Consider the following 26547-nt stretch of genomic DNA (forward strand, 5'->3'; position numbering starts at 1 on the left):
GTAACTAAATAATTACACTTCCTCCGTTCTCGAATCTTAGTCCATTTTGAAATCTTGTCACTATTTAAAATTGAAGAGAATTTTCTAATTTATTTTCAATACGTATTTTAAAATATATTAATGTGGGATCTTGTTTTGTTCATCTTACACTACAAGAATTTGTATCTTTAATGACAAATCTAATAAGGACGGGTCAAAAATCCCGTCGCAAAAGCCTTTTGCGACGAGGCTAACAACCAACCAAAGACGGGAACAACCGTCGCAAATTTCTTTTACGACGGGTTAACGATGAGATTTTTCATTAATGACGGCCCACTTTTAAGACGGGTTCACGACAAGAAATTCCGTCATTAATCAACGATTATTGGCCTTTAAAATCCCGTCGTTAGTGGTACACTTTTTTGTAGTGTCAATGTATAGTTTAACAATATCAAAATTTTATATTTATTTACCTTACGATTTAGAAATATTTACATTTAAACATTGAATTGAATGATTGAAAAAATCAAAAGAGAACTAATATTTAAGAACGAGACAAGATTCAAGCTCAATAATTTTTGTTACGGGGTGTTACCCCTGACATGAAATCACATCTCATATGCATCACTTGATTTACTGTTTATAACTCTCTCTACGAACACACACGCAAAACTACTACGGAGTATTTCTCTGTTCATTTTTAATCTTTACGTATTTTTTCTTGCACGTCTCTTTTTTATTTTTACGTTTTGGAATATTTCTTTATATATTGTATTATAAATGCTCTTAATATTCTCGCTGCCCCTTTTTATTCTTTACGTTTGGTACCATGTACATGATTTAACAACTAACTAGTTTGTGGCCCGGACATTGCTCCGGGTTTTACTTTTTAGTGGGATTTACTTATTTTAAATATGTGCGTATGTGGTGCTATTATCTGATTTCCATGCCAGATCAGTGGCCGATCAACAATTCCTTCCCATATCCGAAAATCAAAACAAAGTCGAGTTCTCTTCTTCATGATTAGTTGATTATTATACTCTTGTCAATGTTTCCCTCTTCCGCACTCATAATTACACTCCATTACCCTAAGTTTTTTTTATTTTTCAAGCTTAAGTTGAGAAGAGAAGAATTGTACATTTATAAGTTAAGTAATTAATTCGCTTTTGTTATTTTTTTCCCATTTAATTCATTATTATTCATTTTAAAAAGGTTGTATTTATTATTTAAATAGAAAAATATAACATAATTGTGGCTAGCTAATTATTATTTAATCTTATAAGATGGTAAGAATGGTAACTTTTAATTCAAGAGGTCTAGTGTTCAATCCTTGCTACATGCTTTTTGGTTGTCAACTATATGTCATGATATTTAGTAGTGGTGATGTGGTGTAATAAGGAGGGATCTACGTGGCACATATACGTTCTTATAAACTCCTTTTAATATATTAGTATAGATTAATGTTGATAACGATTCCTTTTTTTTATTATTTAAACAATGCAAAATACTTTTATTGATAATGTTTTCACTTTTATCCGAATATGATTGGGAAAGTGTGAGAGATGTAATGTGTAAAAAGAAAAGTGTGGAAGGTTTAGGATCACAATACTTTTAATTAATTAAAATAAACATTTGCACATTTTTTGTCAGAATATTTAGGACATTTATGATACAATATAAAAGGAAATATTATAAATGTAAATATTAAAATGTGACACTAGAAACGGAATACGTAAAGAATAAAAAGAGGCGGAGGGAGTATAATGTACGTAAAAACTTGTGTCAAATGATTATTTTAATCAATCAAATTTATCGAGGCATTAGATCTATCATATTTTCACATGATGCATTAAATCTCTCACACTTTCCAATGCCATATTTTGTATAAAAGTGAAAACATTATTAATTAACATAATTTGAATTGTTAAAATAAAAAAGATTGAAGCAATTTGTATCCACATTAATGAGTCGTTTATTCTCGTGTATGGTACCAAACATAAAGAATAACACTAGAAAATTTTGTATCTTTAACGACAACCTAATTACGACGGGTGAAAAATTACGTCGCAAAAGTCTTTTTGCGACGGGGCTAACAACCAAACAAAGACGGGAACAACCATCACAAATGTCTTTTATGACGGGTTAACGACGAGATTTTCCATTAACGACGGCCCCCTTTTATGACGGGTTCGCGACAGAAAATCTCGTCATTAATCAACGATTATTGGTCTTTAACGACGGAATTTCCCGTCGTTAATGCTACACTTTTTGTAGTGTAAAAATGAACGAATAGAGTACCGAATAACTCTAGTTTGAGGGTATTGTCAAAAAAAATTAAGTAAAATAGTTTATTAATAAAATAGTCATACGACATCTATAATAAAAATAGGAAAAAAAAATCAAATAAGGATAATCTGTTTAATTAATTACAAAGATAATAAATAAATAATTGATGTACATATGACCACAATTAGGGTGGGGTTATTGGTGTCGCATAATTGATGTGAAGATATGTTGGTGATTCTGTCGACAGATGTCGATCAAATGGGAAAGAGAGTGAGTGAAGTCAATCACACTCGCGCAAGTGGGGGTCTCCATTTCCGGTAAGCTGTTTTTAAGAGCTGTTTTTACATTATTAAGCCGCTCCTTGTTTTAGGGTTTTTTTATCATTATTTCTTCTCTTATTAGTACTATTTGATTTTAAATTATTTGATTTTGTTTTAGAGAAAAGGAAATTATAATATTGTAATAATTGTTGTAGTTATTTATCATAAGTTAACATACGATTTTTTGTAAAAGATCATATATACTAATTGTCATATCGCAGGTCATTGATCGAGCATAATTTGACACTTGAACAGTTAAACATCCAAACTAGTTGATATTAATGTAATAATTAATATTCGCTAATAAAAATACAATTAATAGTGTAATGAGATTTCTATTTAACAAAAGGTTTGTATTTTAAAATAGTACTCGATCCGTACAAAACATCATAAAGTTCTACAAAGAGCCACAAAAACTCTATCGGAATTTAGAAGAAATAGAAAAAGGGAAAAGTCTATCATATACGGAGTAGTTTCTTCTCTAATTAGTTTGTCCTTCTTCAAATCAAAAGCTGCTCATCAACTCTTATAGTAAGTCAAGCTCTCTCTCTATCCCTCTTTAATTTCCCATTCTTCAATATTTTCTTCAAAAAGAAACTTTTTTGTTTTTTTGTATTTACCAACAAAGTAAATTCAAATCCTTTCTGTATTAGGTAATTAAATGATGTTTTTCAACAAATTTAAGCCTTTTTTTTTTTTTTTTTGTTGATATTCAATTGGATAATTCATATACTCACAAATATGGTATAGATTGATTTTTACTACAAGACCCTTTAACATAATTTATTAAGTTGTCATATTTTGGAGTATTTAATCTTTCCCCTCAATATGTCCCTCCAAGATAATTGGATTTAAAGATTTTATAGATAGATTTATTATTTCCCTGCATAAGTCTTCAATTTTGCTTTAGTTCTATATGTTCATCTTCTTAATTAATTATTTCTTTCATTTTTGTGTGTTTTGACCTAGATTTTCTCCAATATGTATTTTCATTTTACTCCAATTAGGTAAATAGAGAAAATGGGAAGAGGAAAAATTGTGATAAAAAGGATAGACAATTCAACAAGTAGACAAGTAACGTTCTCAAAGCGAAGGAGCGGATTGCTGAAGAAAGCTCGAGAGTTATCAATCTTGTGTGATGCAGAAGTTGGAGCTATTGTCTTTTCTAGCACCGGGAAACTCTATGACTTTGCAAGCACCAAGTATGTTTTGTTTTTTTCAATTTCGATTTCGATTTCGATTTCGATCCGTTGTATTATATTTGTATTGGTGGTATAGAAGAAGAAAGTAGTAATTACATAACATTAATTAATTAATCAACAGCAATTAATCATTTACTTAATAGTTATTTTAGGGAATTCATTTTGTTTCTTTACTTAATTTTATTTCTTAATTGTTTTCTTCTAGTATTAAAGATCAACATTCCTCAATTTTAATTTGTCATTTTCTTTCTGAAACCAACCAAAATTGTCTTTTTACAAGAGTTTATTTGTTTCTTTGATGAATAATTCATGGAGATTGAATTACAAGTGTACAATTTGAGAGATTAAAATTACAATTTTGTAGGGCTAACAGCCTAACACCAACACACATGTTTTGTTGATTAGAACATTGTTTTCGGACTAGAATATAATTGGCTGATTATTAAATGTGTGCTAATTCTCATTCCATTTTCAATCTTTTCTTATGTTTTTAATTTAATTTAATTTCGAAAGGGATTGAGAAGAGGCTATCATTGTTGAATTTGCTTTATTTTCGAAAGGGATTGACATGAGGCTATTTTCTTTAGAAAAAAAAATGTATAAATTAGATACAACAAATTAAAAATACTAGTAGTAACAATGTTTATATATAAAAAAAAAAAATCACATTCTTCATCCGGAAAGGCCGAGATTCCTAGAGTGTCATTAGATAAATAATACGAGCTGAGACTGTGTTTGGATTAGCTAAGAAGGTGGAGAGTCCAGTTCACTTTCAAACAAAAATGAGATTTCATCGATCATAATTAGTAGTGAATGGGAGTATCTCCTTAAACTTAGAAATTTACCGGTGAATCATTATCTCTCTTAATTATCTCATGTACACATAACATGGAATTCAACAACTAGAACTGAATCTACCAAATCCTTATGTTTATCCTTTACAAGTTACGTGTTCCGTACATATTGATCATGTGATCATGTCCATTCTTTTTTTAGAATAAATATTTGTACTCCGTACTAAACAAAAGTGGAATATTAGTCTGAGTAAGTGAATGGGGAGTACGATTGATGTCTATAATTTTTGCTGGGGTGAGTTAAAACTTAAAAGACTGTCGTGCAGTAGAGTATAGGCAGTAATCAGTATTTAACACATGCTGTAGCAGGCTCTACTTTAGGAAAATTAACATTAATATTCCCTCGGTTTTATTTTATATGCTTCATTCGACTTTTTGAGTAGTAAAATAAGACGTTGAGAGTATTAACATTTTTTTTGATATTTACCATTTTATGTAAACTTATTTTTAAAACTTACCATCTTAAAGTCTTTTTTGAAAATCACCCCCTTAAATGTTCAAACTTTGAAAATAAAATAAAAAACATTTTCCGTCAATATTATGGAGACCATACATCCGGCTTTTAATAATTTTCCCCATCTTTTCCTTAAAAATTATGATTTCGCTCATTTTCTCATTCTATGTACTCTTCAAAATTCAAATGGTAACATAATATACACACTAAAATTCAAATCAGTTAAGATGTGAGCTTTCAATTAAAAAGCGAAATAAATCAACACGGGGGAGTAAAGAAGCAATACATATTAAGGGCGAAAAAATTAGAGAAAATAATGATAGGGAAAATCGTGGAAATAAAAAAGAAAGATGAAGGGGGGTATATACTTTACGAAAACGGTTAAAGATATATTCAAAACTTTTAAAAATTGAAGGTAATTATTTGTTTTATAAGGTGGTAAGTTTAAAAGTGCATATATACATTGTGCTAAGTGTAAAAAACCTTTAATATTCCGTAATAACAAAATAAACACATACAAATCTATACTATTATTAAATCTCCAAGACAAAGTATGTCACGCTGTCATATGTCACATTCTCTTAATATGACAAGGCGCCACATCAACAATGACATGCAAAGTGTGCTTTTTATATTGATAAATAAAATGTTTTTGATAGGGCTCGGACATGGGACCAACAAGAAATATAGTAGAAAACTTACCATCTTAGCTAAATATTAGAAATTGTACAGGATTAGTGTGTATTTACACTATTTTTCACATGTTTATGTTATTGGCTAATTTTTACAACATACTAATGCAAGAAAATGTAATTTTGTTACCATTATTAAAAATGGTTTCAAATAATTACTACATCTTTTTTTTTTTTTTTGCTAAGCAAGCGAGAATAATATTATTAAGCTCCAAACAATTACAATCTAAGCTAGCTCAAAGAGAAACGAACCAACTAGGTTGGACCCTTTCACCTAAGAGCTAGCACAACCAAACACCCAACACGACTTACAAGTTACAACCAAGCTTACAAAGCCAAAAACGAACTTGTATCTCTCCTACTAACACTGCAAGGCAAAACCACCTGAATTCTACTGTTTACAACCTGTTTCAGACTACTAATGGTGTTCATGATAGTAGGAATGGACTGTTCAATTCCCAGAAACTAGTGTTCCTACATTTCGAAATTAAATACACAGCTGCTACCAGTGCTGTAAAGAACACTTGTTTCCTGAATTTAGACCTTATGCTCTGGCTCATACTTCTGAACAACTGCTGCAAAGTACTACCAGTGGCCTGAATTCCCATCCGAGCTTTCATTTCTGCCAAACACCTACTGCTTTAAGGATAGCAAAAGAAAAGATGCTCATGATCTTCATCACCTTGACCACAAATCAAACACCTTGTAGAGGTACTAATGCCTATTCTTGCAAGCTTGACTGTAGTTTGCAGTCTAGAGTGAACTGCAAGCCAGGCAATGAACATGTGCTTCAGGGTAAAGTCTATTCCAAACTAATCTATCCCAATGCACCTTAGGCTTGATCCCAACTAACTTTTCATACACCTGCTTCACAGAATAGTGAGTCATAGCACACAAGTTTGCCTCAGTATAGACATGTTTCAATTGATCATTTGTAGCACACACCTTTTTTCCAATACCAGCTAGCAGAGTTGCTAGGCTGATATCCCCACCAGTCCCCATCCTTTAAATACACTGAGGTGACCCATTTGATCCACACATTATCTTGTTTAGTAGCCAGTTCCCACACATATTTGCCCATATTTGCAGTGTTCCATAATAAAACATCTCTAAAACCTAGCCCACCTGCCTGTTTACTACAACAAGTCTTCTCCCATGCTATGTTGCTAGGCTTTGAGCTGTAAGCATGCCCACTCCACAGGAAATCCCTACAGATCTTAGTAATCTCTTGCAAGATATTCTTGGGTAGAATGTATATCTGTGCCTAGTACATATGCAAGCTAAGAAGCATAGAGTTCACAAGCTGCATTCAAGCTGTATAAGACAAATTTCTTGAACTCCATAGCTTGATTCTAGTACTCATTTTATCCACCTAAACTCCACATTGGGCCACTGAGATTTTCCCTGCATATTGAAGCTTATCCCTACAGCAAGTGGCATTGTCCCTTTTAATAGGTTTCCCTAACTGGCTCACTATCTTAAACAAAGACTCCCCCCCCCCCCCCCCCCAATATTTGAAGTTCAACTTTAACTGTACCCAAATGGGAACTGATTTCACATCCTCCTTCTCCATATCCATCTCAACATTCCATGCATTCAATATCAAAGGTTTACTATCAAACAAGTAGTGCCCTGATAATACCTTATCCCTTAAGTTCCTCCAAATTAATCCTTCTAATAAAACCTTCCATTACATTAATAGGGGGATTTGCTCAAACAATGTAGCACACAATTGCTGAATTCTAGAAATCTACCTCCTACTGTATATCATCAAAATCAATCTCTACAAGCCTAATATCATCATTCAAAGGCATCGGCTCATTCAATTCATTCTCAGAATCTAAAGTGTCAACATCAGATTCATTTTCTACAGCTACCTCATCAAATTGTTGCAAAATAGGGATTGTTCCTACATTAACATTGGCTCTAGATTGTGTATTCCTCACATTTCCAGTCCAATTATGAATGACGTGCACAAATTCATTGAAAATGACGCATTTCTCGTTCCTGAAGATGTTGAAGGCCCGATTTCGGGGTGAAAACCTTATTTTCAATTCCAAAATCCAATGCTTCTACTCCAAGAACTTCATCAATTGGTTGTGTTCTCAAAGCTTGAGAGTCCGAAGAAGGTCCACGTGGTTTTGATTTCACATTTTCATGCTTGTTCCCCTAAGATTAGAACCAGATTTCCTTGCAACGACGACGGTGCACGGTAGTTACCATACACCCGAGAGAAAACTTAAAGATAAAGTTTTCAGGGAAAAAAATCTTTAAAGAGTGCAATTTTTTATAATTACTACATGCATCTTTAATTTGTCCATTTTCTACATGTAATAGAACATGTTTTTTCATTAACTAGTCAACAATTGTGTATTTGTGTTAGCATATATGGTTTATAACATATTTACGTACAAGACATTAATTAGATATTAGGTATGATTTACAAATACTAGCAACCCATAAAGGATGAAGAACACAATTATGAAAACATGATACTACGTACAACACACCACACCCAAATAAAATAAACTATTTCTGGATAGTTAATAAAAAATGAGTCAAACTCACATACCCAAAACGTGTAAACAGCGCGTAAAAGAATATTTTATATAGTATTCTACGTTTTAACCGGGGCATCGCCCGGGGTAAACACTAGTTGCTTCTTCAAAACATGTATATTCTTGAGTCTAGCTTGACCTCTCATAACATGACACAATCTTAACCATGATTTATCATCGACATTTCTAATGGACATCTACATAAAATTAGTATAGCAGGTAAGGATAAAATTGTAGAACTTACAGAATAACACCACATATCTAAAATGACAAATTTTAGGGCTTACCAGTTATCACTAATAAAACGTATGAATGTCCATGCAAAAACAACCGTTGAGGATGTCAGGGCTAGCTGGCTAGCTAGGGGTATACGAGAGGACCATGATTCAGTATTGTACCTTGTATAATTTCGAATCTTATAATTATCTTAATTTTAAGGAAAATTTGTCAGAAATGACCTTTTAAAATCCAAAAATTGTGACAAATGACCTTTTAAAAAAAAAGTTGTGAGAAAGGGCCCAATTCAAAATTTTTGTAGTGAATAAGGACCAAATGCCATTTTTCAGTGGTCAACACCAATTTTCCGGCGGTCAACGTCAATCTTCCGGCGGTCAACCGTGATGTGTTAGCAAATGCATAACACCAAAAGAGATAAATGAAATAGTACTAGAATGATATTTTATTTTTTAAGAAATGGTATTTTCTTTTAATGAAATGATACTTTTTTTTATGAAATGGTACTCTTTTTAATGAAATGATATTTTATTTTGATGAAATGATACTCTTTTTAACGAAATGGTACTGAAATAATACTCTTTTTAACGAAATGGTACTTTTATCTTTTTTATATATTTTGTCATTTAGTGAATATTATATGTTTTGCTTTAAAAAATATTTTTTTGTTAAAAAATGAATCACGTGCAAGCCACGTGCCAGTCAACGCCGGAAAATCGGCGTTGACCACCGGTAAATGACTTTTGGTCTTATTCACAACAAAAAACATGAATTGGGCCATTTCTCACAACCTTTTTTTTAAAGGTCATTTGTCACAATTTTTGGACTTTAAAAGGTCATTTCTGACAAACTTTCCTAATTTTATGTTTAATTTGGTGTTGAGGGAGCCACAAAGGCAAGATGACATATAGTGTAGACGGGATTTAATCTCAAATCTTGGGTACCATCTCCTCATGACTTTACCAACTAATCTAGTTGACATCCACATGATTATTTTAATGAATGTATAAGCTTTATATTTGACATAAAATACTTATATGATTTATTATCGTAAATTTTTAATCTAACTAAAAATATTTTGAAACTTTACCCTTCAGATTAAAACTCCTTTTGTTTCAATGGAAAACATTTAAAAGAAAATCAAGCAGAAAACACATTTCTAGAGTAGTTTTCTTCTTTTTGATTCCTAACAAGAAAAGGTGTACAGAAAACAAAAATGTAACTGGAAATGAGAGGATGATGGAAGAAGACTAGCAATATAAGGGAGTAGAAAGGAAAATGTATCATTCCTTATTTTTAAAAGAATAATGTTTTCTACCCGTCTATAAAACAAACAAATAAAAAATACTTTCCAACAAAATATTTTCCGTTAAAACAATAAGTTTTCATCATCAAAGCATATAAAGTTCATTAGTGTACAGCGTAGTATTTAGTATTTCCCTAAAAAAAAGAAGTACCATCTCCGTTTCAAAATGATATTTACACTATCCGTTTTAGTTTGTTTCATTATGTTCTTTATATTTTGTTCTATTCTATTTTTGGACATGTAATTTACTATCTTACCCTTCTTGCCCCCACAATATTTACAATTTTCCACTCAATAACTCTTAGGTAGTGTTTTGATATGAACATTTCATTTGAAATGATGAATTTCAATTCCATGATTTCAAATTCCGGCATTCAATTCCAAATAACATGTTTGAGAAAAACAAGAATTTTAAATCATCATTTCAAATCCCCAATGCTGTTTGGGAAAATATAATTTGATTTCAAAATCAAACAGTTTCTAAATCTTTCCATGCAATCATTTATGAAAAACATAATTCAAAATTGTACATAACCAACCCTTTGAATTTCAATTCTAGAAATAAAAGGTTCAATGAATTATTTGACAAAAAAAATAAAAATAGCTAAGTCAATAAAACAACAGACCATCAATCTTTAATTCTTCGACACTATCGATTTTTTTTTCAATTCTTCAACATAATCTTCAATTTTCCACAAACTATTTCTGAAATAATCATCAATTTTCTCTTTGTCTAATACCGGAAAGCCCACAGACTAATTCCCCCCCCCCCCCAAAAAGGTCGAATGTAACCCTAAAATCGGGCCTCTCCACTGTTCTTCGCCGGAGTCTAATGATTTCAAAGTCTTGCTAAAGAATTGTAACATATGAAAACAGTCGTAGCAACGAAAATTCGGAATTCTAGATCAAAGTGACAAAATTTCCATCAGTGCCATTGCAAGGCCTTGAAGAAGCATTTGTGCTCTCTTTAGCAAAAATCGAGGAGAAAGAATTACACATGAGAGACGTTGAGATAGCATGAGCAAATTTAAAAGGAGGAATATAGAAGAGGAGAGAGAGAGAGAGAGAGAGATCAACAGAGTTCAGAAGAGAGAGAAACAAACGTCGAGGAATAAGGAAGGAGTGAGGGAGGAGAGAGAGAGAAAAATAAACGCTTTAGTATGGATCTTGTGGTAAGCGATGCAATGGGCTGAGAATTTCAAATGACCTACTTTAAATTGTAATTTCAAATCCCTAGTCTAGTGGGCTTTTCTTAACTATTTCAGAATTTGGGTCAATTCCGAATTTCAAAATTCTAAGTCATCAACAATAGAATTGACCCAATTCCTGGATTTCAAATGAAATCCTCAATCCAAACATACCATTACTTAATTCATTTTTTCTTACACTCACCCACATTTTTACACATTTTTCTTACTTTATCCATATTTTATTATATTCAACCAACTTTTCCATTTTTGTCTTAATATTTATGGAAATAGAAACCTAACGATCTTTATGAAATGGATATAGTAGTATTTTAGTATATATACAAAATAGTTTTTTGACAGATGTAATATGCAAAGATAATTTTGATTTTTTTTCCCGCGAGAATTAGATGCACATCAAACGTAATTCTCTTATGATGCGTTATATTCACCCGACTTTCACTTATTTTAGCTCATCTTAACTTAATTGAGTTATTCGAATTTACTAGAACTTACCATAACTTCGTATTTTAGTTTTAAGATACGCTAAAAGTAGCCCGTATTTTTCTCAAATTAAACTTATATGAACTTAACTGGATGATTTATCTGAAATTATATACACTTTGGAAATAAGTAATACTATGTAATAAAGTAAACAAAACATAATCTTACCTGATATGTCTTTTTGACATGTAAAATGAGAAACAAAGGGAAAATATAAAACAACTAACATTTCAAATAAATCACTTTATAGACCAGCGGGTTAAGTTAAGGACCGGTAAGACCTAAGATCCTAACCTTCATCGCTAGGGATGGCAACATATCATGTTTGGACCAGATCCTACTGGATCCAAATTTAAAACCACGAGTCCAAAAAATTTGAATCCACATCTATTGGATCTGGATCAACATATATGTAATTTTTTTCCCTTCATAAAATATTAATTTTATGCTACTTAAATTTTCAAAAAATAAAAAAATTATGCATTCAACCTACTATGCAAAATATACTATATCGGAAAAACATAAATAAATATCACAATCATGAAAAATATTTAAAGTTCATCATTTATACTATGTTTTATACATATTTTTCTATTAAAAATAAAACTATCTAAAATAGGTTCCTGATCCATATCCTATGCATCAGAAATAAATCCAAATCCTGATCCATCCGGTCCAAATTTGAAGAGCCGGTTGCGGGATTCATTGTCATCTTTACTAATCACAAAGAAGAATCGAAAACTACCATTTACAAAATTTTAGTGTTCTAGCTAGGGTTACTTTTTGGAAATTACAACTATTTTTGTAAAAATCAAGAGTAATTTATTAATCAAAAGTCATACACTATCTATATCTACAAAAGAAGTTAAACATTAATAAATATATGTTGATTTAAACCAAATAAAATTCCAATTTGACAAAACTACGATTGTTGTAGATGATATCTAACACTTGTATATACCTCTTCTATGTCGTCGTGGATGAGATCCGACACATGTGCATACGCTCTTCCATATTGTTGTGAATGAGACCTGACACATGTGTAAACCTTTTTTCATATCGTTGTTTAATACATTTTTCAACGAGGAAGTCTAACAATTTTCTGTTATTTTGAGATGGCTTTCATTCTGATTCAATTGATTATAGCATAAAATCAAACATCACTTGATTCCTGCTATACTGCATAAAATTCCATAGACGAATTGATTTGAAAACAAATAACATAAACCGAAAAGAGAAAACGAAAAACCCAATGGTCAACAAATAATGAAGATTTATTGTAATCAATAATCTAAAAGAAGCACAAAAAACAAGAATGAAGAAGAAAAATGACTTACCACCGTCTTAAACTCCGATTGCATTCCAAAATAAATAAGAAAACGCTAGGGTTGTCAAGAACAATGAGAGAAAAAATGTGGAAGCTACAACTCTGATAAGTGAAGATTGGGAAAGCTATGGTAAAAATCTGTAATATCTTTATATAAGGTGTTGTGTGACATATGATTAAGCTAGTTGAAGGAGAATATTGCCAAGTATATTATTGGCATTTGGCATGAATGCTTGATACATAGAGAGAACCTATAAAATTTGACCGGAAAACAACGAAAATAAGGCTTATCATAACCACAAAGCCAATAACAAATGGTAAATGATGTAGACAAGCTAGATTTATTCAAAAATTGTGGCTTGGTACAAGAGTACGTAAATTAGACATATTGATGGAGCTATGGATGTTCATTGGTTTATCTACATGCATGGCTAACAATGAAAGTCCATTGTCAGTATGGCAAGCAAGTTAATGCAACCAAAATTGGCCTGTATTTTCAGAGAGATTTGACCAGATAATCCCGCAATCAGCTAATCAAAGAGAAATTTGTCCAACTTTTGTAAAAATTTATTTCCTTAAATTCAGTAAGAACATCCAATAACAAATTGTGTCAAAAACTATTCCCCGGCAGTCTTTTCAAGTCTTTTGTTCAAATTCATCACACTCGATTAATTTAGCCAATGCCCAATGCTGTAGCAGTTAGATATCGTATACCCTTAAGAACACTAAGCAACAGACATAAAAGAAGAGAAAAAAGGGGAGTAACATAAGGTAAAAGGGGTTTTAATACAAAAAAGTATGATATATTATCAAAAGAAATTAATGTCTTCTGATTGTATTTTCCATGGAAGTACTGTATGAGGAAAAGAAAGCTATAAAGTTCCTTGCCAAATACACCGTTACTACAAATTTCAGGGAACTAAATTTGGAAAAAAACAGAGAATATTACCTGCATCGTAGTATTTATCATCCACATATTAGTTTGTGCAATAGAGAAAATGATATTCGCATCCACCTCCTTTTCGACATATATATCTGAATGAAGTTGCTATAGGGTAGTTTGCTTTGCTTGTGTGATCATCCTGTTAGCTGGCCGCCCTTTGAGGTTCACTCACTGGAGGGAATGGCAATTTCTCTTCTGCACAAGTTAATTCAGCAGGCCAAAAAAACACTTCTAAGAGTCCCATCATCTAACGCTACCTTGGAATTCAAGGGAAATCCCCTCTTTCAACAACTAACTAACTAACTAACTAACTAACTAACTAACTACGGAGTACTAAAAACCCACATATACTCAACTAGCTTGTTTACATGTATAGAGCAGTAGGGTTATCTTAGGCAATAAAGAGAGAGCTCCTGTTACATTACTAACCTGAGATTTTAGTTCACAACCACCAAATAGATTTTATACATATTAAGTAAATCACTCAGCATTAACTTACCAAAGAAATTAATTGAAGTTATCATTTAACCCACATTAACATGAATGTTCATTTCTCTACATTCATATCTTTTGGAACCATGACATTGATGTTCTGAATGCTACTTTCAGCATGAAAATGGTGATAGAAAGATACAACAAAATGAAGGATGAGAGCAACCACCAGCTGTCATCTGCTGCTTCTGAACTTAAGGTAAACATATTTTATCACTTGATTAGCCTGCATTGACACTGAAGCTTGACCTGCATTTATCAGCCCAAATTCAGTGACGTTGTTTTCACATATAACAATAGAAATACTTAATGGAAATAGCATGCACATAGTGGTATTTGCAACTATTCTATTTCACATACACAATCAGTAGGTAACCCTGGATATCTGCTGGTCTCATTCCAAGTGTAGCACTAGTGGCGTATTTGGTCAGTGATCATAAACTGTGGGAACTGTAATGAATTTGTATATGATTTTTAAGAAAAGGTAATGTTCATTATCATGGCAAATGGAACTCCATCCCCAAACATGTGTTTTTACATAAAAGTTTTATCAACACTCAACAGTCTGCAGTAGCACTACCTTTAAAGTGGTAATGTTCAGGAAATTTATGAAGGTGTTTGGGGATGGACTAGCATTACTGTGGATATTGTATGAGAATTTATTCACAAAATTACAAATAAAATCATTTCCATAACCTCCATATATTACCACCTAGGTGTAATAAATAAATGAGGAAGAAGATGAGTAACTAGGGAAGTCCGATACAAGAAAATATTATTGATGCAATATCATCAACTAGGTACATTCCAAGACCGTTGGGTGGCTGGATACTCCCACATTATGACACTAGTAAGTAGTAACAAGCTGAAGGCAAAGTAAAATAAACCAAACTACCTTTGATTGATGTCTATCTCTCTCTACCTTCCTCGATATACAGTCGATTCTGGTTTTCTTTCCTTCTCTCCCCTCTAAGGCTTTGTTCTCTTCACCTTATTCTTATTGCTTATTACTCATTTTTCTTAAAACCACACCAGATAAGAAAATTTCAGACTAGACCAGACCAGAAAAGAAAAAATCAGACCTGACTAAATCAGAAAAAGAAACCAGATCATAAACATTTAGACAGATCAGACCATAAACTAAACTAAAAAAAATCAGACTAGACAAGTTAAGAGAATAGAGCCTAATCTCTAACTAATTCTCTAAGCTACCCATAACAGATTTATTAAGCTATTCCCCATAGAACCCTTCCCACTAAGCCAGTCTGTCACATAAAGTCCACATGGAAGTATTTCCACACGTTCATAATCCATGACATATACCCTACATTCAAGCCATCAGTACATCAGACACCAAACAAAGCTAAACCAAACATAACGAACTGTCAAACTGATTTCACCACAAAAAAATAACACATTTGCTTCCCTGAGTCCTTCCTGGCCTATGTTACTCTGACTTGGGTAACCATGTCGGACACGGGTACGTGTCCAAATGTCCGACTCGGTTATTTTGTGAAAAAAAATTCATGATTTAGTCCAATGAAGTGTCCAGTGTCCGTACCCATGTCCGAGTGTCGAGGATCCGACACGGGTACTTGAGGTAAAATGAAGAGTCCAAGTAACATAATTCCTGGCCCCTTTCCTTCTTTTTTTTCCTGAAATATCATCAAATATGGAAGATATTAGCGTGTGGAGAAGGAAACATGGGTGCCATTTTGTATTGGAAACTAAGGTGCCAAACAGTATGTTGTAGTGGCTGACTGGCTGGTATTACTCCGCAGGTCCCACATTATTTGCACATTTGCCTAGCGCAAAGAGATTAGGAAAAATGTATAGCGAGAGAAAGAAATGGTAGGTTTACTTGAAAAGATAAGTGTGCAAAATAATATGGCACTACAGGAGTAAATTTATTTTGGTAACTATGGTTCTGGTTCAAGGGCATAGGTGTACTAGTGTTTACTCTACAGTTAAAAGATGACAATTAGACAGTCCATTAGTTTGTTTGCTATCAAATGATCAGAATTGCGGTAGGAAGTGGTAGCAGAACCCAAAAATCTGACACAACTTCAAAGTTTATCAGAGAGGGTAGAGGAAAGAATGTTAGATGCATTTAAACTTACTGTTCAGGAGGAGAACAGCTCGAAGAATAGAACGAACACCAAGAGGGAGAGGGAAATATAGAAATGAATTGAGAGAATAGATGAGTTAGGTGTTGACAAAGATAACATCAAAGACACCTAAAAGAGGAGAAGTACTAGTCTTAAAAGAGAGATGCATGATAATCAAAACGGGCTAGACTTGTCGTTTTTTTTATAGTAGTGCATACCTAATCTCAAAATTTTAGATCCATCATTGGGTTGGAAAAGAGGAGCAGCAAAAAATCATGCGACTTCTCTCAGCACATTTTACGGGTGGTTATATTTCTGGCTCAAGCCTGTGAAGAGGTCAAGAACTCTAGATATTCGTAGGCACAGCTCGTCTTACTACCATTCTGGAGTGAAGATCTTTTCCTATGCAGTAAAGGAAATAAGAAAAACTGGACTTTGGATCATCTAATCCAATAGTTAAGTAAAGGCAACCCTCATTTACTTGATGCTGAAATTTATTCTTTTGTCGAGTTCCGAGCTTGTGGTTTTCCTTGGAAAACAACCCTATTAATTTAGGCAGTTCAAGAAGGCAAGTTGATGAAAGAAATAATTTTTACCAAGGGAAACTCTATTCCTCAAATTCTCCCCACGGTATTTAACTCCTAGGGCAGGGATGAAGACGGAGAAATTAGAGAGGAAAGGAATTGGGGAGAAATTCTCTCCTGCTGTTCCCCTCACATTAAAAAGTTCCAAAAAATCAAACAGCACATCCCTAATACTTGACACTTTGTGATAAAATACACAATAAATCTTACAAAGTTGCAACTAACAGGCTAATTATCCCCAGAAAAGGAAAAAACCCAAATTTTCAAAAATGTCCTACAGTAATCCCCTTGCATCAAATGATCAACTACTCTTACCATCATAGAGGAGCATAGAGCTGAAAGATGAATGAACTACCTCAATTAAGCCCACAAGATTACATTACAAGAATAACTTCCAAAATGCTGATTTCCCCTTCAAAAGTTTCATAGCCATCAGTGGACTGCAGGTCAAAGAAAAGATATAGTGTGCTATAACACAAGAGAGTGCATATGGTACAGCACGAATAAGGCGAGGGGAAAATGAATGCAAGTATAGGCATTGTCCAGTGTATTACTCGATGAAGGCATGAAAAAGCATGTGCCAACAAGGAAGAGTAAACAATGATATTCGGAAACCAGCTAATTTCATTCTGCTATCAAATGATATTCGGAAACCAGCTAATTTCATTCTGCTATCAAAGCTTCCCCTATAACCATCTGGCAACCAGAAACATTTTTCCATCCTGACATTCTACACCCCAGGCAGTAAATTGTATCAAATGTTGATGCATTCAGCAGACTGAGGTAGAATTGAAAGAGAAAAGGATGGTAAGGGGAATAAAATAAATTGTATCAAATGTTGATGCATTCAGGAATCAGGAGACCTCTCTTTCAAGTTTCCACCCCTTGCTCCCAAAATCATATTTGTCCAAATAAAGCTACTAGTTTTATACACAACACCATCACAAAATCATGGTGTCTGCGGAGTATTCTATTATATCCAGAAAATAATCTTTCCTGTCATCTCTGACACAATTCATATTCTGACTCCTATGAATATCTTGCTCTATCCACAAATACAGCTTTCCTTTTACCTTTTTTATCTAATTTCCATTAAATCACTGTGCACAATCCTTACAAAATCCAAATAAAGTGCAGCTTCATTCAACCATCATTCCCACACACAAATATACAAGATGAGTCATCCTAGTAGTCGCAGTGGCAACTTACGGAGCATGAGCTGCAGGTCTCACGTGAAGTAGCTATAGAAATCAATCAAAGTGCAGCTTCACACTAAAGCTCCTGCCGGCAAGCATACAATCTAATTGTCTTGTGTTTCATTTGCAGAAGACATCTGCAACTCAGAAGAGCCTCAAAGCCCTGCAACAATCAGAAAAAAGTTCCACTAAAATATAGTTCGTTTTTTTTGGCAACGGTGTGTCAGGTATCATGGATTCAACAAGGCCACAGCTCGGAAACAGCATGTGAACAACAGGTATGCAAAAAAGTGGCTGCTCATGAACCAGGAGACTACTTTCCCTGAAATTAATCTTAGAGAACAAACTTAAGCACGTGATCAAGCTTAATAAAATAAAAAAGGAAAATGATCTTAGTTCTGTTTCTCTTCAATTCAGAGTATGACGCTCCATTTTGAGGAATCTCAACATTTATTGTCCATTTTTCACCCATATGTATATATACTTGTTCCTGGTAGAAAAATATTAACCAAAAGCCTACTGATGCATAGCTCAAATGACCATGAGCACTGCAATGGCCAATTTATCTTAATTAATTTCCTTCCCATTGTTCAAGGATTCCAATCAACCACTAAAAGAGACACTGGTGCTACTTTAGCGCACCACCAAATTGCCCACAGAACCATCTTCCACACTTCAGCAGTATCTTTCTTCTTTCTTGTCATGAAATCTTATCCTACTCTTGATTTCAATCCTTGTTACCCTTATAAGATAGGGGCAACTTCGCAATTGGGGTGACTTCTATGACTAACTAGAAAATTATGGAGTGACCTTTGTTGAGAAATGGAGGGACATTTCCGTCTTATGGCATGAGACGGTCTCATGCCAGAATTTGCCAACCCTTTACTTTCGTCTCAATCTTCTCTTACTTATCCTATCTTGAACAAGTCTTTTTCTTTCAACTAGCAAGCAAATAAGGATGCTAAAACTTAATATAATTTCTGCAACACACAAGGAATGTCATAATCTAACCATCTACCTCAACAATTTATAGCTCAACCCTAGCCTCACAAGTAGGTTATCCTATCATTTCAACTCATATAACCTATCAAACTTTAAGATTCCAGCAACGACTGCTCATTCAACCAAAGCCGCATACGGATGTCCGGCCTTTACCTTCATGAAAACACTCTAACAAATATGATTCATTTATGTTAGACTCAAGTTGTGCTCTTGAATCTTGAATACCTACTACTCTCCAGTAATCTAAGGCCTTACAAAGCATAGCACAATTATCGGGATTCAATATTACAATATCTCATCTCATATTACAGTATGGCTACTTCCAGATCAAACCAGCTCAAACTCATTAGAGTGCACCTCTTCCAACCAGTCTATCCTCACCTCAAGTTAGGCATCACCTCATACGTAAACTCCCACCCAAATCGGACACCTAAGAACAAATCCTTATATGATCTCTTCAAATAGTCCACAGCCTCATCATGATACCTCCACTACGTAGATATCAGACCTTCAACAATACGAGGCGTTCAGAATCTCGAGGTCTAACAGTGAAATGAACTCAAGTAATCGGATCTTGAGAAGGATCTTAATATCTTATCCTCACACCTCCACATGCCACAAGGCTGTTTAGGGTAGCAACCGCCTAAAATCTGAAGCACATTGTTCCACAGTAACGTCCGTCAAATTACCTGACTTCAAAGAGACCAGTCCTACCATCTTGGCGTGCAATGAAATCCACCCCTATGCTAACTCACTATGGAAAAATCATGCCTGTCTGCAGCATGCATTACAGATTTGAAGTTAAATGTCTAGTAGCCCATCAAGTTTGTTGACCTTTGGCCACCTTAGTACAAGGTTACCATAAATAACTTATTCTTATGTGATGCTTGATAAAACTTATCAATCTAAAACAACATCCTAAAATACCAAATATCAATGCGTAACGGAGTCTAGCGTGACTAAATCCATGCCTAGAAATAATCATCATACATTGAGAACGTTCCTCATTGGGTACTCAGTCTGCTCAAACTTGAAGTAGCAGTAGTAACACTTGAAAGTGTAGAATTACCAACAACCTAAAGGCCTAAACACTTTCAAGGTGCATACTTCGACGTTTATGTAATCACGAGTCATGACAAGTTTCCCTCTCAAACTATGTAAGATTGTAAGGTACCGACAGCTTTGTGAAACGAACATATTCCCAAGTTAAAAGGGAAAGAAGGCTCAACTTCCCTTTCACATTGTTCCCTGCACTTGTCCTATGTTTATTTATTTATTTTATTTTTAAAATTCTTTAATTTTTTAATTTTACATGCTCTCTTGAAATGTACTTATTTTACTTATTCACTCGTTTTAAACTTTACTTATTTTTTATTATCTCTTACAATATTTCTTCTATAATATATATATACTTTTTTCTCTTATCTTACTTTCATTAATTCCACTTTCTCTTCCTTGTTTTTTCTTTTTAATTCCTGCTCCTTTCTGGTTTGATTGGTGACAATGACGATCTCCTACGACGATTCATGTTAGCCGACCCCAAATCATTTTGGGACTAAGGCTTTGTTGTTGCACCGTACATATCCTAAACTTCTACTACTTAAACTGAAGTTTCAGTGATTTTCTTGTTTATCATGTGCATATAGAAACTTCCATCAGTCAGTTACTAAGGGAATACATAGAAATACCGGTACTTGGAAGGGATGAGTCGATGAGGTGATCAAATGTTAAAATGCGAGGATATCACCTAATTAACATGAGGGCTAAAGTTTCAAAAGACTTATAATAAAAAATAAAAAAATAACTATGACAAGGGACTGTTTTAGTCTATCTTAAACTTTTATGATGCTTGCGCTGTTTTAATCTACTATCGAATTTTTGATGTCTGAACTAATAGACCCCCATTGATACCATTTTAGCATTACATATAATGTTCCAACTCGATTATTAATAATGAAATAACAGAAATGGCAATAACCATTTCCCATTTCTTGGTGACAGTTTTGGCAAAGGGAGGCAACAAACTTGAGGCAACAACTGCAATATTTACAAGAAAGCCACAGGTAAACAAACTTTTGATCTTAAACTCAGTCAGACATATGTGGAACTAATCTTGACCACTAACTTTGATTAATTAACCATATCACTCAGAACGAGATTCAAAATTCTTGCTTTTGACCTTCTAGTAAAACAACAATTACTGGAAAGACACATATTCAAATAACTAGCTCGCACAAGCAAGATTATGGTCCCAAAACTCCCAATAACTAAAAACTTTCAGCATAAAACAAGACAATGAAAGCGGGTAGATCAAATAAGAAGCCATTACCCAAGTGACAATATTACTTGCCTTCAAAGTCCTAGCTTATGGAAGGGAGGACGAGAGCTTGACCGTCGACCCATGTCGGCGGTAAACCAGAGAGTTCGAGAGTATGAGAGAGAGATGAATGTTTGAGAGTTTAGTTTTTGGTTTTTTACCCTTTTTTCAACATAAATACAATAAATCACTTTATCACTAACCCGACGGGTCATACCGAACCCGACCCGTTTTAGACCCGAAAATTTAGGGTTATTCGAGTTCGGATAAAACAGGTTACAGGTTGAGAAATCTTGTTCAAGACCCTTTTTTCGGGTCGGGTTCGGGCGCTTTTCGGGTTGGATCGATTTTTGACTGGTCTACTTCAAACACAAAATGGAAGGATAGCACACGAGAACAAAGTTGTTCTAGAAATATTTATAAGCAACAGAGAATAACAAGAGGGTGGAAAGAAATAATCAATTAAGTCAATTTTCCAGCCATAATGCTAAAATGAACCACCAGTTCTACAACGCTAGAACAAACAACAACGGTAGGATTATTTAGGCCTTTGGCTTCCTGAGATGGCAGACCCCTGTTGGGCGAAGAATCTTAGTCTTTTATGTCAGCTAATAGAAGCAGGGTCCGACACGACCAACTTTAAGATAACAAGAAGGCGAGTTGATCTGTTTTGATCAAGAATATACAGTTGTTGTACTACTTGGCTAGTAAGAAATGAGTACACAGAGGGTTTGCTACAGTGATTCGGTCGGATAGGGCCCCAAAAGTAGAAGGAAGGCTGGAAACTTTGGTGGAGCGTGAACTAAGGAAAAAATTCCAAACATAACCCTCAAAACTTCCCTCTTTACGGGTTATAACCTCAAACTTTCACTTTTTTTCAATTAAAACCCCAAACTTAATCCTCTACTTTAAATTACAACCTCGGGTCATATTTCAGCTAACAATATCGGAAAATGATGTCATAATTATAATTCCAACCAATTTTCTTCTAATTAAAAAAATTTACAAACATTTTCTATCATAAAACCAGCGAAAGAAACAAACTGACCCAGAATTACAAAAATAAAATAAAAAATACAACCAAGGATGCAAAAGTCATCAATCAAAATGGGTTAACTAAGGGGGTGTCTGGCAGTGTTGCAGTTTTTCGTTTTTCGTTTTTTTTAATCAAAAATTAAATGAAACAGTGTTCGGGAATTCCGTTAAGAAAAACAATGGTACTTTTGGGAAAACAGTGCGGAAATCACCGCTATCTCTCTCCTCTATAGTCACTCCTCAGTCCTCATCTTTCTTCTCTCTCCAGTCCCTGACGTCGCCAAACGAAGTCTAGCAACTTGAAAAACCGCCAGAATCCAAACTCACGCCGGAAAGGCTCAAGCGCGATTCCCCCTCTGTTAGGCGGAGGCGACAACCATTGAAAACCTCTGTTATATTAAGTTAATTTCATGTTTTCTTCTCTTTTATTTGTTTATGGAACACCCACAATCTTCACCGTGGATAAGTTGTCGACTTGCCGCTAGGCTCAAGTTATTGGGGAAGGAGAATTGTTAATTACTTGATTCCATCAATTTTTTAAAAAAAAACTTGATTTTGTTATCTATGGCGAGAGAAGTGATAGTAAAGTTCTTCAAATTTTATAATTAATCATCCATTGTATTTTCAATTTTTTTATTCTATTGATTACTTTTTCGGTTTAATTTTTTTCTCATGTTCATTAAATTGTACTCTAGAGGCAAGATGAGTAGATGAATTCTTAAATGAAAGGATAATCTTTTCGAAACGTGGATATATTAATGAGTATTAGTCATATTGTTTGAGCAATTTTTCTAAAGTAGTTTTGTTGATTTTACTATCAATTTTGAAAAAATCAAAAATCAAAACCAATATCAGTTCTTAGTTTTCTGAAAATTGAAAACAAAAAAATGAAATTGATACCGAACAAGCCCTAAAATTTCAAAATTCATGAGGAAAATGAATTAAGAAATCAAAAAAACTTTGAACTGGGTCAATTATGACAACATCAGTAGAATTCAATCCAAAATAATAAATACCATCAAATTCAAACTTTCACTCAAATAAGTGTTAATTCTTCCCTTAATTTCCCTCACATTCACTTTCTCTCTCCTCAAAATCCTCTTCAACCTTCTTGAGGTACACCAAATTGGAGTTGGAAAGTGATACCTTTTATATAAGGTATTCTTTGAAATTAGTCATTTCACCGTCTTTATGTCACGATAGTTTCATCGCTTTCATGGTGTGGCCACTGTCCTCCTTCCCGCTTCCACCCCCTCTTCCCGGTTGTCACCACTGCCCCCTCCCCCTCCATGTTTCCGCACCACCTTCCTTTTCGGTCGTTGCCGCCACCCCGTTCTCTCACTTCCTTCTCTTATTGTTTCCCCACCCACCCTAAAATTATATATTTAAGGCTTTAAAGGTCACATTCGAACATAAAAGCTCTAACTAGAATTTCTATGGTCGAATTTAACCACTTAAAGCGATAATCAATGATAAGTAAAGGTAATTTTACATTTTAAAAAAATTGATAGAGGTTTTGGATTGGCTATGTTACTTGGATCTATGTTACTTGGACTCTTGATTTTACCTCAATTGCCCGTGTCAGATCCTCCACACTCGGACATGGGTATAGACATCAGACACTTCATTTTGGACCAAAATCATGATCTCTTTTCAAAAAATAGCCGAGTCTGACACTTGAACACGTACCCGTATCTGACATGGGTACCCAAGTCCGAGTAACATAGACTTGGACTCTTCATTTTACCTCAAGTACCCGTGTCGGATCCTCGACACTCGTACATGGGTACGGACATTGGACACTTTATTTTGGACTAAATCATGATCATTTTTTCACAAAATAACCGAGTCGGACATTTGGATACGTACCCGTGTCCGACATGGGTACCCGAGTCTGCGTAACATAGTGGGTTGGGTTTGGTGGTTTTTGAGTTGGTAGGGGTGGGGTTTTCTTTGAGTCGGTGGAAGTGGTTTCAGATAGTTTGTGGGGCTGATTTTGGGTGGGAAAAGTGGTTCCTAGTGGGTAAGGGGTGGTTTGATGATTGTGAAGATGAGAAGACGATGGTGAAGATTGGATGATGATGTTTTATGTTTGAAGATTGGTTAAATATTTTTTATTCTTTTTTCAAATTCATTTAATTGGGAAGAAATTGATAGGGTTGTAATTAGGTCTATCACTTTCCGATAACGTTAGCCGGAATCTTACCCCATGTTGTAATTTAAAGCTGGAGATTAAGTTTTGGATTGTCATTAACAAAAACGATGTCTGAGGTTGTAACTTGTAAAGAGGGGAAGTTTTGAGTTGTATTTGGCTAATTCTTCTTATTTAAATCCAAAACAGACGATTAAAAATAAACAAGTGTATATTTTTTAGAACACGTCGGAGAAGATAATAACAAAATAAGCAGGGGAAAATATCATATCTTCCTAGCAAAAATGAAAGCCACTTGCTTTCTGAAAACACCTAGTGACTATAATTCAAGTACAAATTGAAACTCAACCTCGATAGGTTCCAAATAACAAAGTTTAGCAAACCACTCAAATATTGGAGCTGTATAAGTTACTCCAAGAGGACAAAAATGAGTTTTGACAAGAAAATACTTTTAGTTTCAACAAATTTGCAGAAAAAATATTGTTTTATCTGAGCATCCAGTTTAATGGTTGCAGGAAACTTATGGGGCAAGAACTTTCAGGTTTAAGCACTAAAGACTTGCAGAACTTGGAAAATCAATTGGAAACAAGTCTGAAAAGTGTACGAATGAAAAAGGTCCGAAATCTTTTTGCTCCAAAAATACCACATCCATTAAATAAAAACCCCACCCCTCACCCAACTTCAGACCCTAAATGCAAGGACAACAATTAACCATTTTTCTTTGTTTGCAGGACCAACTCCTATCAGAAGAGATCAGAGAACTAAACCAAAGGGTCTCCTAATTCACAATATCTATTAATTTTTTTTCCAAAGGCTAAGACAGTGTGCTAACATTTGATAAACTTGTTACAGGGAGCTATTATTCATCAAGACAATATTGAGCTCTATAAGCAATTTAATCTCGCGCAACAACAAAATTCAGAACTACAAAAGAAGGTATTAAACAGAGAGTCTGTTGTATGCGGAGAAGCCATTATATTATAATTGAAATCAACTGCTAAAAAGATTTTTTTTTTTTTCCGATGACCCTCTCTCCTAATGTGTCTAAGAAAGATTCTGAATCTCAGGTGTTCACAACTGAGGAGATGAATCAGATACAGCAACACCCACACATGTCATACAATGGCAAAAACAATTATCACATGAACTCAGCAATCAATCTCCAACTAAGCCAGCCAGAGCAGCAGAATGATGAAACATCTACAAGAAATATGAAACTATGGTACTTAAATACTCCAACCAACTACGTAGTAGTTTTTTCTTCTTCAGAATTTCATTAAAAGAATCAAGGAACAAATATAATTAAGACTGATCAGGGATGTTTTTGTTTGTAGCTTGCAACTGCATTAGCAAAGCTGGTACTGTACATCTGTCTGGTGCCACACCAAAGTAAAGCTTAGACGAGAAGTATAGCGGACAATTCTATTTGAATTGGATGATGCATGTGCTCATAGAGAAAGAAGCATTCGAAAACACCTAAAATTTGTAATGAACTGGTACATAGAGCTAATTTAGTATAGCAGGTCAATAACCAACAATAGCTGCTTGCAATAAGAAGTAAATAACAATAGATATGCTTGTTGAAAAAAGAGGTATGTGATTGTCTTAAGGTGGCGTATTTTGTGAATTCAATTGCTTATAGTTATAGAACCTTTCTTGAGCAATAAGATAAAAAAAAAACATTGGATTGGTCAATGAGAAAGGTATACATCAGCCTGTAAAAAATCATTTAGATAAAAAGCTTTGCAATATAGCTATTACTACATTACACTTATAGTTGAAAGGATTTGCCAAGATACTTCCAAGATGTAAAAA

At 34.0% G+C, this 26547-nt stretch overlaps 1 protein-coding gene and 1 long non-coding RNA gene across 8 annotated transcripts; one reads left to right on the forward strand and one right to left on the reverse strand.

The window, feature by feature from the left end:
* The first annotated feature begins 2721 nt into the window (after positions 1–2721).
* LOC110801414 (MADS-box transcription factor 23-like) lies at positions 2722–26321 on the forward strand. 5 transcript variants are annotated; one of them, XM_056843095.1, is made up of 10 exons: positions 2733–3116; positions 3593–3787; positions 14456–14537; positions 18454–18504; positions 21230–21291; positions 25248–25347; positions 25464–25505; positions 25585–25668; positions 25800–25954; positions 26067–26321. In XM_056843095.1, the coding sequence occupies exons 2-10, from the start codon at positions 3606–3608 to the stop codon at positions 26080–26082; spliced, it is 774 nt and encodes a 257-aa protein (XP_056699073.1). In that variant the 5' UTR covers positions 2733–3116; positions 3593–3605; the 3' UTR covers positions 26083–26321. The 5 variants fall into 5 exon arrangements, with proteins under 5 accessions (XP_056699075.1, XP_056699073.1, XP_021862467.1 ...); XM_056843096.1 differs by lacking the exon at positions 2733–3116 and adding an exon at positions 3121–3238; XM_056843097.1 differs by lacking the exon at positions 26067–26321 and having other exon boundaries at positions 2722–3116; positions 25786–25953.
* On the reverse strand, positions 12180–22905 carry LOC110801415 (uncharacterized). Of its 3 annotated transcripts, XR_002536904.2 has the most exons (5): positions 21558–22904; positions 18240–18389; positions 14346–14587; positions 13853–14041; positions 12180–12607 (listed from the first exon to the last, which is right to left on the reverse strand). It is a non-coding gene; the product is annotated as an uncharacterized lncRNA (long non-coding RNA). The 3 variants fall into 3 exon arrangements; XR_008932495.1 differs by having other exon boundaries at positions 12191–12607; positions 13853–14587; positions 21558–22905; XR_008932496.1 differs by lacking the exon at positions 12180–12607 and having other exon boundaries at positions 13685–14587; positions 21558–22073.
* Positions 26322–26547: the final 226 nt, after the last annotated feature.

The sequence above is a fragment of the Spinacia oleracea genome, chromosome 4, assembly GCF_020520425.1.
Source record: "Spinacia oleracea cultivar Varoflay chromosome 4, BTI_SOV_V1, whole genome shotgun sequence".
In the NCBI taxonomy this organism is placed as follows: Eukaryota; Viridiplantae; Streptophyta; class Magnoliopsida; order Caryophyllales; family Amaranthaceae; genus Spinacia; species Spinacia oleracea.